The following is a 13,924-nucleotide window of genomic DNA, read 5'->3' as shown; positions in this document are numbered from 1 at the left end:
AATCTTCCTCAGTTTATGCAAACTAATTTCTTATCTTATGCTGACTGAGATTCGATTTGTTTTCAGCCAGTTATACGTTAAATAAAGTCATCGCAAATCATTGGGCACAGAAACATAGACTGGGCCCCGTACGTGCTAAATTGCCATCGGAAACTCAACGCAGAAACCGCTGTAGTAACTAGTCGAGAACAAACTGATTCTTCATCGGAGATGTCCTAATTTGTTAGGGAACAGGGGTTCCCCTCCTCAACTATAGATGAGGCTCTCACCAGGGCCTCTTCTATACCCCTTAGCTCTGCTTTCATCCTCTCCCCCCCCCCCCCCCCCCCCCCCCCACTCGTACCAAGGGCAGAGTCCCCCTTGTCCTCACCATCCACCCTATCAGCCGTCACATACAATAGGTAATCCTCTGACATTTTCGCCACCACCAACGGGATCCCACCGCTGGCCACATCTTCCCATCTCCTCCCCTTTCGGGTTTCCACAGAGACCGCCACTCCATAACTCCCTAGTCAATTCATCCCTTCGCACCCAAACCACCCCCTCCCCTGGTACTTTCCCTTGCAACCGCAGGAAATGCTACATTTGTCACTTTACCTCCCCCCTTGATTCCATCCAAGGACCAAAGCAATCTTTCCCGGTGCGGCAGAGGTTCACCTGCACCTCCTCCAACCTCATCTATTGCATCCGCTGCTCTAGGTGTCAGCAGCTCTACACCGGTGAAACCAAGCGTAGGCTTGGCGATCGCTTTGCCCAACACCTCCACTGAGTTCGCAGTAACCAACCTGATCTCCCGGTGGCTCAGCACTTCAACTCCCCCTACCATTTACAAATCCGACCTTTCTGGCCTGGGCCTCCTCCATGGCCAGAGTGAATCTCACCGTAAATTGGAGGAGCAGCACCTCATATTATGCTTGGGTAGTTTACACCCCAGCGGTATGAACATTGACTTTTCCAATTTCAAGTAGTCCTTGCTTTCCCCCTTCCTTCTATTCCCAGCTCTCCCTCAACCCACTGTGTCTGCCTCTTCCTTTCTTCTTCCCACCCCACCCCCACACATCAGTCTGAAGAAGGGTCTCGACACGAAACTCACCTATTCTTTCCTCCATAGATGCTACCTCACCCGCTGAGTTTCTCCAAGATCTACCTTCGATTTTTCCAGCATCTGCAAACACTTCATCTACATAAAGTGGGAAGCAGAGCCTTTTACCCTAGAGTTAGTGTATTCGGACTTCGAAATAATTATGTTTGATCAACCTTTCCTGCGTTTCCCCAATTCCCTGGAAAGACACCCTTTCAAGTACTTATCAATTCCTTACCAATAGCTTTAGTCGGAATATTGACGGCCATAAACAAACTTCACCTTCCAGTTCTCGCCCCACCTGACATTGGAATAGGATTAGTCCATTGTACCGTTGAACAGATTGAAGAATTGCGGGATTGTATAACACCTATTGCGCGTTTCATTGCAAACATCACCAGGATAAAGACAGATTTAAACTAGTGCAAAAGTTAGGAGGGTTTGGTGTGCAATAGTTGTTGAATCATTTTGTGTGCGTTTGTTCCAGGCTCAGTCAGATTAGACATGTCCAGTCCAAAGGAGGAGATCCGGGGCTCGAGAAACGCACTGACCAAGTCTGAGACCAAGAAACTCTTACTAAAATACAGGAAAGAGCGAGACGAAGCATCGAAGAGAGGGGAATTCAACCGAGATAAACTGAATGTGATCCGGACGTCGATGGCGTCGCAGATCCGCGAATTGAAAGAGAAGGTCAAAGCGCTCAACTCGGAAAACAAGGACTTGCATAAAACCATCAAAAAGCTTCAACCAGAGCTGCAACTGGACACCGATTCCAGACTGACGAGCAAATTGACCAAGGAGGTGGTGAAGGAACTGAAGGAGAGGGCGGAACGATGTAAGAGCCTGCAGCAAGAAAACTCCAGATTAAACCAGGAAATAGATAAATTGGCTTCGGAGCTGGTTCAGGCGGAGAATGTCAGGAAGCTTTTGGAAGATCGCCTCTTGGCAGCACAGAGTCAGGTGAGAAATCTGATCAACGAACATGAACGGGTGTTGAAACTGTGGGAAGAGACCAAGATTCAGAGAGATCAGACCCTGCGAGTTAATCGCCTCTTCAGAGAGTCCCTGTTCAGCAAAGAGTGTTGCCCCCTGACTTTGGATAAATGCATCCAGACTATCGCGTCCATCCCCATCTACAGGCGCTTTCAGACGAGAAAACCCGACGCCGCGGCCAACCTGCATGATATTCACCGCGAAACGGAGAAAATAAAGCTAAAGTTGGCAAATCAGGCGGCGCTAACTCGCAAAGAAAGACGAGACGTTTCAGTTAAAACATCGACTACAATTTATAGAATTTCCCCAAACTGAGACTCATTCCAAGCAATTTAAAGAGAAAATCACTACCAATAATGGCAGGACAATTGCCGAAATAGTCAGATCTTGCTCTACGCGGACATTAAGAAATGCGTGCTTACATTTGTTGCGTGTGTACGACCGCATGTATGCTGTGCAAAACATTTACAAAATCGACACATCTAAGAATCAACGTGGCTTCTTCTTTCAGTAGTTTACAGCAAGGCTACGGGGAATCGTTTAAATGCCTCTTGTCTATATTTTGTTCCTTAATTGCAAAATAAATATGCTTTAAATCAAGACCAATTAAAATGTTTTTTTTATTAAGCAGGCTAAGGTATTCGTCAACTTACCTCCAGAAGTGACGGTGGAAGTCTGTTGATAGTCCTCAAGATGCTGGAGGCGACTACTGTCCAGGGCAGGGCTGTTACTTCTCTGCCTCTGGGTCGCATGCCGATGCAACAACTCACGTTGAAGTGCAGCACTTCGGTCCAGTGTCTTTTCCAGGGATAGTAATTTATTAGAAGATGGAAACATCAGGGTTGAAATCTGCTCAACCTCCTTCACTGTCAATAAAACAGGAAATGCTAAAAAAAAACTCAGTCGACCTGTGAACGCAGGGGTTATGGGGAGAAGGTAGGAGAATGGGGTTAGGAGGGAGAGATAGATCAGCATGATTGAATGGCAATGTGAACGTGATGGGCCGAATGGTCTAATTCTGCTCCTATCGTGGGTGATCTTTTACGTCAGCGTCGCTTACACTGTTCCACCCCTTTAGCCATCAACTCCCTCTACATACAAAAATCCATGTCGGCCTTGAATGCATTTGGCAACTGAGCTCACTTGGTACAACGTTCCAAAGATTAACTCTCCTCCAGATGAGGAAATTCCTTCTCATCTGTTCTCAATGGCCATTTCCTTCTTTGGAGAATATGTCCCCTGGCTCTAGAAAACCTACCTTACCAAACGCCTCAAGAATTTTCAAGAACTAGAGGTTCTGAAATCAAGAGAGCACAGGCCAATCTGCTTAATCTCCCCCCATAGCACAAACAAACCAATATGCCAAACCTTCACTGCAGTCCTTCCCACTTCATTGCATGTCCTTCCTTATATAGGGATATAATATACACTATATTATATGAGTGCATCCCTCCACTCTTTCACAAGTGTCCTGGGTCTAGTTTCTTATGGTTCACTGCAATTTCTCCTAGAGAAGGTCAGGGGGAGTTCCCACCGCCACGGGTACCATGTAATCTCGTGCTACCTGCTCCATGGTCGGATAGTCGGCGACTAAACCAAACCCCCCCACCTGGTTTGCCAGGTGAGGAGGGGGCTGTGGACCCCCAGCAGGACAAAAAAACAAGACCTGTCAAAGGGCGGATGAGCTGGGGGACCCCCAGCAGGACAAAAAAACAAGACCTGATGAGCTCCTAGCGAGCCAACGGCCATCCACACTTCAGTAGAAGTTGCGATCACTGTCGTACATAGCATTGTAAGGCACCGTGCCCGTTGATGGTTTCAACGATGATGATAGAGATCTCAAGAGCATACTTGAGATGTGACAGATGATCCAAGATGGTACTGAAGCCAGGTGACTCTTTACATGTTGGTTCCAGCGTCGGATCTACAATAATTCATTACAATCACTCTACTCTTTTAAATCTTTATTTATTCCCCTTATCCTGTATCTAGACATTGTGGACAGCTCCATTATAAATATGTATAGTATTTTAACTCACTGGATAGCACACAACAAGTAAGCTTTCCACTGTACATTTGACAATAATGATTGAAACAATTCCACATTCGACAATAATATTTCTCTTTTCCATTTTGACAAAGCATTAAATATTTATCCTTCCTGACCTGCTATTTTGTTTTAATTTCAGTTTTCCAGCATTTTCAGTTTCTTTTGTTTTATTTTAAATTGAGCAGAATGACCAATGCCTGCAACGGCACAAATTAAGATTCTGTCTTTCACTATTATTAACATAGCAGTCGGTGACTTGGACAGTATGAACAGAAACAGCGAGTCTAAAATTCAAATATCATCACAGGCATAATTGCTAAATGATGAGAACTTAGAGTGAGCACTCCCCTTTGCAAATGGATCCTAGACTTCCTGACCAATAGATCAGTGACGATAGGTGATAAATCACCCTCCACACAGGTTCCCCACATGGATGTGTTCTCAGCATCTTTCTATACACCTCATACACTCATGACACTGCATCCAAATACCAATCCAATACAATTTCCCAATTCGTAGTCACCCCGTTAGTGGGCCAGATATCAAATAATGACGAGACTGAGGACAGAGAGGAGATTGAGTACCTGATGCCCTGGTGCCAACCTCTTCATTAATGTCAGCAAGGCAAAGGAGATTGTGATTGCCTTCATGAAACCAAGCGGCACACATACCTTGGATACATTGATGGTGCTGAGGTAGAAATGGTTGATAGCTTCAATGTCTTAGAAATCAATATCACCAGCAATTTGTTCTGGACCAGCCCCATTGAAGCAATGGGAAGACTAGAATGAAAATAGGAAATGCTAACCGTGCCAAGAAAGATTTAAAAAAAGCTTCACAGTGAGGTCAAGATGCTGTGCTTCATTGCAAAGGGTACTTTATTTGGAATCTAGCCATTGGTGTAACTGAAAACAAATTAGGTATAGATTGCAGATATTAATAATCAGAAAATGGCTAATGCCCTGTTCCTTTTGGGCCTTAATGTTAAAGTCACTTCAACAAAACGCAAGCCAAATTTTGCTCAGGAATTAAAGGTTACAGATATTGGCATATATAAAACAAATCTTCTGAAGAAAACTGTAGTCCTGCAAGTCCTTTAGGAGTCAGAGAAAATGGGGAACATTCAGACCACTTTATTCTTGATAAACTTAACTTCTTTAATATATAAGGTAGACAAAAATGCTGGAGAAACTCAGCGGGTGAGGCAGCGTCTATGGAGCGAAGAAAATAGGCGTTTCGGGTCGAAACCCTTCTTCAGACTGACCCGCTGAGTTTCTCCAGCATTTTTGTCTACCTTCGATTTTCCAGCATCTGCAGTTCCTTCTGAAACATGCTTTAATATATATATATTTTTTACTTTTCACTGCAGAAATATGTTAAAATAATCAGGCCATTTTCTGTGTGAACATTTGCAGCTAGATACTGCATTTAAAAGTGGATAACAGCCATTGTTTACATAGAGCAAGTATTGATCTGAGTATTTAGAGAACAGATTCATATACAATAAAATATTCTGAAATTAAAACAGAAAATGTTGGAAACTCAGATTATTTAGAGAGAATTATTTAGGTTGAGACCTTTCATAGGTACGAGATAAAGTCAGAAATCAAATATATATTAAGTTGCAGAGAAAGGAAAGGGTTAGAGAAAAATGCCTGATTTGAAAATAACCAGGAGAGACTGAATGACACAGATGGTGGTATCAGTTGAGAGAAGAAGTTGGGTCCAGTCTATCACAGGTGAACTGATTGCAAAAGATGTAACTCGGAGGAAAATGAATGAGAAGTTGAAAACCAGAATTTATGTAAATCTGAAATAAAAGATAATGCTGAAAATATTCAGCAGGTCAGATAGCATCCATGGAGAGAGAGAAAAACGGAGTTAATATTACTGCCGGTTCCAATACAAATAGGAAATACTGGTCAACTTTCATAACCTTCTCAGCCATAATCACTTCACTTGGTCTCCATCCAAATATTTCTCTGCAACAAAAAACACTCTCCACAGAGACTGAACATTTATTTTTTTCCAGATTTAGAGCAGTTTATCTGGGGGTTTTTTTTTTTTGCCTTTCAAGGTATTTCCAATATTCTTGTGGCTTGTGGCGGTAATCTAATTTAACGCATAAACAGTCAGAAATTCAATGTCAACACCACATTTATTGAGATATGAATAGATACAGCAGCCTCAAATTATTAGAACCTCAAGTATAACCTTGCTAAATTCCAAACAGCATTTCAAAAGAAATACAAAACAGTTGTCCTTTACAAACATACACTCTCTACTGCAAAAATGTACAAAATTACCAAATGTCGAGAAGTCTCTTCCCATGAACAGGGAAATCTTAGGATTATTCATCATATTTTTAATCAAAAAAAAAAATCCCTCACTTGCCAGAATATAAAAAGGAGCTTATGGAACAAAGACAGAATGCTGGTAGTGTGTTATAGTCTTGACCTTGTGAGCATTGGCTCTGGAAGATTTCAATTACTTCATTCTTTGTATTCCAGAAATTGCTGCAGCCTTTTTCTGTGTTCTGACGAAAGTTGTACAGCCCTGAAAATAAGAATATATTTAAACACGACACATAGTTTGAGAAGGAAATTGACATAAATTGAATCAAAGGATTTTCATTTAAAATCAAAAATAAATAATTAATTTAAAAGTATCTAGCAAGACCAGAGAGAAATTGTACAATTGCATCTTGAAGTATCCTATAGAAATGGACATATATGAAATATAGACTTACTTTAAATGGTCTCCAAAGGTGGTAGTTATTCTATAAATTGCAGTTTTCAGGGTGGCGCGAAGGGCAAATCTCAGAGTCTTGTAAGAAGAATCTACGAGAGTACCAGGAGATCTTGTTGGCTTGCTAGATGCATGAGGTAGTTTAAAATGTTTGTCCACAGCCTGTTTTTAAAAATAAAATAAGTTCAGTTCAAAATAATAAGGCAGATGGTTTTAATGGAACTTGATGAATCAGGGTTATCTACAAGAAAACATAAACATTCCAATCAACCAAAGGACATTTGCTGAGTCTGAGATATGATGTAATGTTAATTTAAAACAATGATTTTTCTTTCCATTGCTGCATTTTACAGTTTGCAATGTACTCAGAAACTGAAAGCTGCACTGCATTAATGTGTGGCTCTTTCATAATATTCCAATATTTCATACTAAATATTCTGACAATTTTAATATAATTCCAGGTGAAACTAACCAGGTACTGTGAGAAATGCAAATATTATAACAGAGGGATATGATCATCTTATACTAGTATCACTTTCGTAGATGCTGGAGGATAGCTGGTAAGTTGAAGTATTAAAATGGAGGCACTCATTTTTTTCTCTGCTGTGTGTCTGTCTATTGCTAGACAGGCTTGGTCCACACTCAAAGTAACTATATATAATTGTCACAAAAGATATATACCCATATGTTCTAAAATGTACACATATATCCCTCTTATAATAACAATCCAAACAAAAAAAAACCCAATTTTCGTGTATCTTTGCTGGAGGATGAGAAGTGATCTTACAGAACTACATCAAATCATAACATGGATGGTCACAATCTATTCCCAGGGTAGAAAAATCTAATACTAGAGGACATGGGTTTAAATTGAGAGGGGGAAACATTTAAAATGAGGCAGCAGGTTTTTTTCACCTACACAGAGGGTGATCGGTATAGGGAACATGGTGTCAGAAGAAGCTGTAGAGTCGGGTACTATTACAATATTCAAAAGACATTTGAACTGGTACATTGAGAGAAAAAGTCTGGATGAATACGGGATGAACCCAGACTTGTGGGACGCGCTCTGATGGACATCTTATTCAGCATTGATGCATTGGTCTGAAGACTCTGTGACCATCAGACATGCAATTGGGCCAAGCAGGTTCCATACCAGCATTGCAAAAGCACATACATAGAGAGCAGCTTGTTGCATGGTACAGTGAAGAGGAGTCACACCAAATACTAAATAAACCACATATTTTGTGATTATCAAACTGGGACTAAAGATACATCTTCTTGGGAACAATGTCTTGCAATTGGTGCATATGCCTGGATAGTGGACACTTGTTCAAAGTGTGTAAGTTCTGGTCATTTATACATCTTGCATTGGTAAGTACACAAATGCAAGTAATTGATTGAAAAACAAACTGCAATGTGACACTAAAGACAAAATATAACTCGCTTAAATCTCTCATTGCCTACAGATACTCCCATCTCCCAGATGACAATCAAAGGATCAAACTGGAAAATGAATTTCATGGTTGCAATTAGTTGACTATATAATATGATAGGAAACTTAACAGATTGCCTCGCCAGGCCCTTGGGAGCAGAAACTGCATTTCAACTCTGAGGTCCCAATTGACATAAATACATTGTTAATGTGGATAGTCTAGTAATTTAATCTTAGGACTTGTATCATCCCTGCTAGGTGTGATTTCACTAGAACAGAGAGGGAGAAGTATATGAAGCTGCAAATAGTGGCACAGTTTGAGTTATGCTAAACATCTCGAATTACTCACAATTTACCATGATAAACTCAACCGCACGGAGCAAGTATTTCAAGTGTGGACCGTGGTTGGCAGAACACATGGCACATAAAGAACCAAAAGGATTCTCACCTCCTGGAGAGAGAGCATGGCACACAGAATAGATGATAGTGTTGTCTGCACTACACCATATCGGTCTTCTGTAAATGAAGCTACCACAAGATGGGAAATGGCTGCAAACAAAGAGATAAATGAAATTAAATCTATGCACGATTAAATAAGATATTGCAATGATCAGGTGGGGGGGGGGGGGGGGGGGGGGGGCGGGCAGGAAGAAAATGCATTTCATCTAGATTGTCAATTAGAAGTCTCAGTAACCAGCAGTGTGGCAAATTTATATACAAAATATTCTTGGTCTAAACTGATGGAGAATTGGAAAAAAACCAACAAACTCAAAATAAAGCAAGTGTAATTAAGCTTTGAAAAATAATTTTATATTTAGTAGTACAGGTGCACAACCTTTTATCCGACGATCCAAATAACGAAAAGCTCCGAATAGCGGCCATTTTTTCGGTCCTTGAAGAAAGGTCCTTGAAAACGTTCACCGAGGGCGGCCCGCAGAGGTGACAGCGGAACCTCCGGTCGGTCCTCGAAGAAAGGGGAACTAAATCCCCATTCATAAAAGAGGTGAGGGTATATTGCGCGGGAAGGTTAATAATTGACAATATGCCACTGCCTGCCCGCTGGGTTAAAAAGTTCCCACGGTAGACACGATACACAGTGTATCGTGAGCCTTGCGTGGGAACTTTTAAACTCAGCGTGCAGGCAGCAGAAAATTGTCGCTCCCTTCAGTTTCACCCCACCTACACCCCTCTGCTTCTCGGCCATGTGTGTGACCCCTTCCCTCCCCTCTCCAGCTCCCCGCTCATTGCACCGGGGCGGGGGCTTTGCACTGTCTTCACGTCGGCGATTCTAGCAGCACAGTGCCAGTCACCGGAAACGTCAGGACCAACGGGACACCGACCCCCAGGCCCACCGCAAGCACGGCGAACCCAGAGACCCACAGCCAGCAGCAGCCCAGCCCCGTTCCAACTCCAGAGGAAAACTGCAAACTGGCCGGAGACGTCAGGACCACCAGAAGCCGCTCCCCGATGGGCCGCTACAGCGACAAGTGGGAGTTCGCCCACAGCCCGAGCTGCGCCCTCTCATCGGGACACCGACCCCCAGGCCCACTGCAAGCACGGAGATCCCAGATCAACAACTCCAGCCCAGCCCCGTTCCAACATCAGAGGAACACGCAGTGTATGGGCCGAAGCTGATAGTGTGGAAGGTACTTCTTGTTCTTGGGGTGGCGCAGCTCGGGCTGTGGGCGAACTGCCACTTGTCGCCGTAGCGGCCCATCGGGGAGCGGATTCCTCTGGAGTTGGAGGGGGAGGGGGGTATTGTGCTGTTTGATCGCCCCCTACTATCCCAGGGACAGGGAGACAGGACGTTCACCGAGGGCGGCCCGCAGAGGTGACAGCGGAACCTCCGGTCGGTCCTCGAAGAAAGGGGAACTAAATCCCCATTCATAAAAGAGAAGGTGAGAGTATATTGCGCAGGAGGGTTAATAATTGACAATATGCTGCTACCTGCCCGCTGAGTTTAAAAGTTCCCACGGTAGACACGATACACAGTGTATCGTGAGTCTTGCGTGGGAACTTTTAAACTCAGCGTGCAGGCAGCAGCAGATTGTCGCTCCCTTCAGTTTCACCCCACCTACACCCCTCTGCTTCCCGGCCATGTGTGTGACCCCTTCCCTCCCCTCTCCGGCTCCCCGCTCATTGCACCGGCGCGGGGGCTTTGTACTGTCTTCACGACGGCGATGGCTGCAGGTCAGTGCAGTCACCGGAGACGTCAGGACCAATTGGACGTCGAACACCAGGCCCACCGCAAGCACAGAGATCCCAGAGACCCACAGCCAGCAGCAGCCCAGCCCAGCCCCGCTCCGACTTCTTCTGCCGGGATCAAGGCGCAAACTCGTGACCTTGCGGATATGAGCCGAGCACTCTACCACTGAGCCAGACATTAAAATCTACGCAAAAAAATTTCCATTCCGAAGACCGACAAATTCTGAATTACGAAAGGTGTCTGGTCCCAAGGCTTTCGGATAAAAGGTTGTGCACCTGTATTATCGTCTTATTTGTGTAGGATAATTTAGGTCCAAACGTGCCAGGAGCCTCATGCCAAACTGCTGTAAGTTTTAATACTGGTTTTAGACAGATCAGGGTTACCAAGTGGATGTAGAATGTTGATGTAGGGGTTTCTTTGACTCTGATACTGGGAAGTGAATATGTTGCAATTTTCCAGCATTTACATTAAATAATCTGCTGTCTGAACCACTGCTGAACTAGTCCTACGATTTGAACAAGTCCTTTCATTTCAATGAGAAATAGTTGCAATGCAAAGCAGTATCAGAACTTTTTAATTGGGTTTACTTTAATGTTTAAGCATTTAATTAAAAATATATTTTTCAAATCTTAAATTATTCATTCATTTTTTAAGGAAGTTTGAATATTTCTAAATGTCAGGGGCATTCAGAAATATTTATACACCTCAAAAGTAATAATAGCCAGTAAATCTCAGGCTGTGATTCAACTGGATATCAATCTTTCCTTGATTGTTGGATGGAATTTGTTATGAATCACCATTTCATAGCATGAAGTTGCACAAAGGTCTGTCATACACAGGGTCCTGCTATTTAGTTACCATGGAGGAACCCAGAAAAAGTGTGTTCAAGACCATGATGAGGAATGGTTGAAAATAGAAACATAGAAAATAGGTGCAGGTGTAGGCCATTTGGCCCTTCGAATCAGCACCGCCATTCAATTATCATGTCAGTCCCCCGTTCCTGCTTTCTCCCCATAGTCCTGGATTCTGTTAGCTCCAAGAGCTATATTCAACTCTCTCTTGAATGCATCCAGTGAATTGGCCTCCACTGCCTTCTGTGGACGAGAATTCCACAGATTCACAACTCTCTGGGTGAAAAATAGCCTTAAGCTGTGACGCCTGGTTCTGGACTACCCCAACATTGGGGACATTTTCTTTCACTGGTAACCTTTAATAGACCATTTTATACCTTAGCTCAATACTGTGGGACGAGTGGGCAATGGGAAAAGTAAACAGGAAGCCAGGAACCCAAAATTAAAACAGGGCAGTTTGTAGGCAAGTTGGTGAAGTTAAAAAGAGCTGATGCCCCACTGGCATGATCAGTTCCAGCCTAAACTAGATACAAGATACAAGGATTAGGATCTCAATAACAGGAGCAGGCTATACAATCCTGCGAGCATGGTAAATATTGAATAAGTTCCTGGCTGATATTTTACCTCACCCTTCACCCACATCACCTGGATTATCTTAATAACACACTAATACATTACACATACAAGGATTTACAAATCTCTGAAGAAATAAGTTTCTTGTTACCTCTGTTCTAAATAGTTGACTTAACACGTGACAGTTGCATAGCATCTGAAAATCTTGTACAGTTAAGTAATCCCTTAAATTTGTGGGTTTGCAGTCGAAACCAACAGATGCTGCATTCCTAGTGAGATTGATGCATGACTGCAATACACAGAACTAGTGAGTGGACCATTTAATATCACTCCATCTGCCACTGCTTGCATGCCATGGCTTTTGAAGCTGCTGGTGTGACTAAAAAAGGACAAACTAGAAAGATTTCACACTGCTCCACCTGAGCATTAATAATATACCGAGAATAATACTCTAAACCTTCCTCCTTAAAAAGTAGAATATTCACCGATTACAATCAACACCATAGCTTCCTTATTTGCAGAGGGAATATGCAACCTTGCCCACTCCACTAATTGTATTCCAATTATGCCCACATTACATTTCTGATCAGAATATTTTTAATTTATTAGTGGGATTGTTTGAGTTGATAGCTTTAAAAAAAAAAAAAAGCAACACAACTCTCCATAGCAAATGAGCTGAGCATGTATTTGGCTTTGGTTAAACAGGCTCAGTATTTAATTTTGACAGTTTAACATGTTAGTATTAAACAGAAACACTTGGTCTTACATTTAAGTCATGAAAATATATGGTACTGAAATAGGTCCTAAGGCCCACCAAATCTACACTGATCATCGGCCACTAATCCATCTGGACCTCATCTATCCTGTTTGGATTTTCCGGCCTGCTGCTAACCTTTAACCCAAATAATTAATTGCATCATCACTGGCTCCTGGTGTCACTGCTGCAAACAATCAAAATTGCCCCGACATTGCTATACAATATATAAAATGGTATTCTAAGATGGTTTCTGGACCACATTTTCTCCACAACCTCAGGGTTTATCCAGTCTTAAGACCGTGACTCTTCCATTCTCCAGCATGTAAGCCACTCCTCTTGTGACAATGTCTCATCTGTACAGAGCTTGAATTGGAAGGACTGATTAATAATGCATTACAATGATTAAAATAAACTGTATAGAAGAGGCTGAAACTGAGAAAGAATAGTGACTGAATGGAGTCATTTCAGAAGGAAACTCCCATAAGCGTTTGATATAGAAGATTTTCAATCTTTCTCTCTCTCGACTGTTTGATTAAGTACTGCTCCAACCATCATCATTCATTAATTACAGACACAAAATACTGTAGTAACTCAGTCGGTCAGGCAGCACCTCTGGTGAAAATGGATAGGTGACGTTTTGGGTCAGAATCCCTCTTCTGACTGATTGCAGTAGGGAGAGTGGGGGGAAAAAATGGAAGCAAAGAAAGACCAGGACATATTGGAGCCGTCAACAGATGACCTCGGGCAAGGAGGTTCCCTGATCGGCTGACTGTTGACAAGAGAGAGCCTGAAAAAAAATACCAGCCCAGATTTGTCCTGTTTTTCTCCACTTCCAGTTTTCCACCAACTCTCCCTAGTCCAATCAGTCTGAAGAAGGCTTCCAACCCTAACATTTTCACCAGAGATGCTGCGCGACCTGCCGGCTTTTTGTGTCTATCTTTGTTACATTATACAATTTATTAATCCTCTGATGCCATCACTGTAGTTGGCCGATTCACAGGTGTGATTAGTCAGTGTACAGGAGAGAGATAGAGCACATGGTCGAGTGGTGTCACAACAGCAAGCCCTTGCTTAAAATCAACAAGACAGAGGAACTAATTGTTGGCTTCAGGAAGGGAAAGTTGGGAGATTACACACTGGTTTTCATTGGTGAGTTGGTGGTGAACAGTTAGCAGTTTCAAATTCCTGGATGTTTACATCTCTGATGACCTGTCCTGGGCTCCGTACATAGAT

At 42.7% G+C, this 13,924-nt stretch overlaps 2 protein-coding genes across 6 annotated transcripts in view; one reads left to right on the top strand and one right to left on the bottom strand.

Moving 5' to 3' along the window:
- The first annotated feature begins 824 nt into the window (after positions 1-824).
- Positions 825-3,755, top strand: LOC129700677 (uncharacterized). 2 transcript variants are annotated; one of them, XM_055641257.1, is made up of 2 exons: positions 825-2,041; positions 2,706-3,755. In XM_055641257.1, the coding sequence occupies exons 1-2, from the start codon at positions 1,586-1,588 to the stop codon at positions 2,754-2,756; spliced, it is 507 nt and encodes a 168-aa protein (XP_055497232.1). In that variant the 5' UTR covers positions 825-1,585; the 3' UTR covers positions 2,757-3,755. The 2 variants fall into 2 exon arrangements, with proteins under 2 accessions (XP_055497232.1, XP_055497231.1); XM_055641256.1 differs by having other exon boundaries at positions 2,703-3,755.
- A 2,508-nt stretch (positions 3,756-6,263) lies between these two features.
- The window catches only part of ndc1 (NDC1 transmembrane nucleoporin), a 28,488-nt gene continuing 20,827 nt past the window's right edge, over positions 6,264-13,924 (bottom strand). For all 4 annotated transcript variants that reach the window (XM_055642226.1, XM_055642227.1, XM_055642228.1 and 1 more), the window contains 3 exons: positions 8,753-8,853; positions 6,874-7,034; positions 6,264-6,680 (listed from right to left, as the gene is read on the bottom strand). In XM_055642226.1, the coding sequence (XP_055498201.1) occupies positions 6,617-6,680; positions 6,874-7,034; positions 8,753-8,853 (326 nt within the window). In that variant the 3' untranslated portion in view covers positions 6,264-6,616. The remainder of the gene's footprint in view (positions 6,681-6,873; positions 7,035-8,752; positions 8,854-13,924) is intronic.

The sequence above is a fragment of the Leucoraja erinacea genome, chromosome 10 (assembly GCF_028641065.1).
Source record: "Leucoraja erinacea ecotype New England chromosome 10, Leri_hhj_1, whole genome shotgun sequence".
Lineage (NCBI taxonomy): Eukaryota > Metazoa > Chordata > Chondrichthyes > Rajiformes > Rajidae > Leucoraja > Leucoraja erinaceus.
The sequence above is the reverse complement of the archived record's forward strand: the minus strand, read 5'-3'. Positions and strand labels throughout refer to the sequence as shown.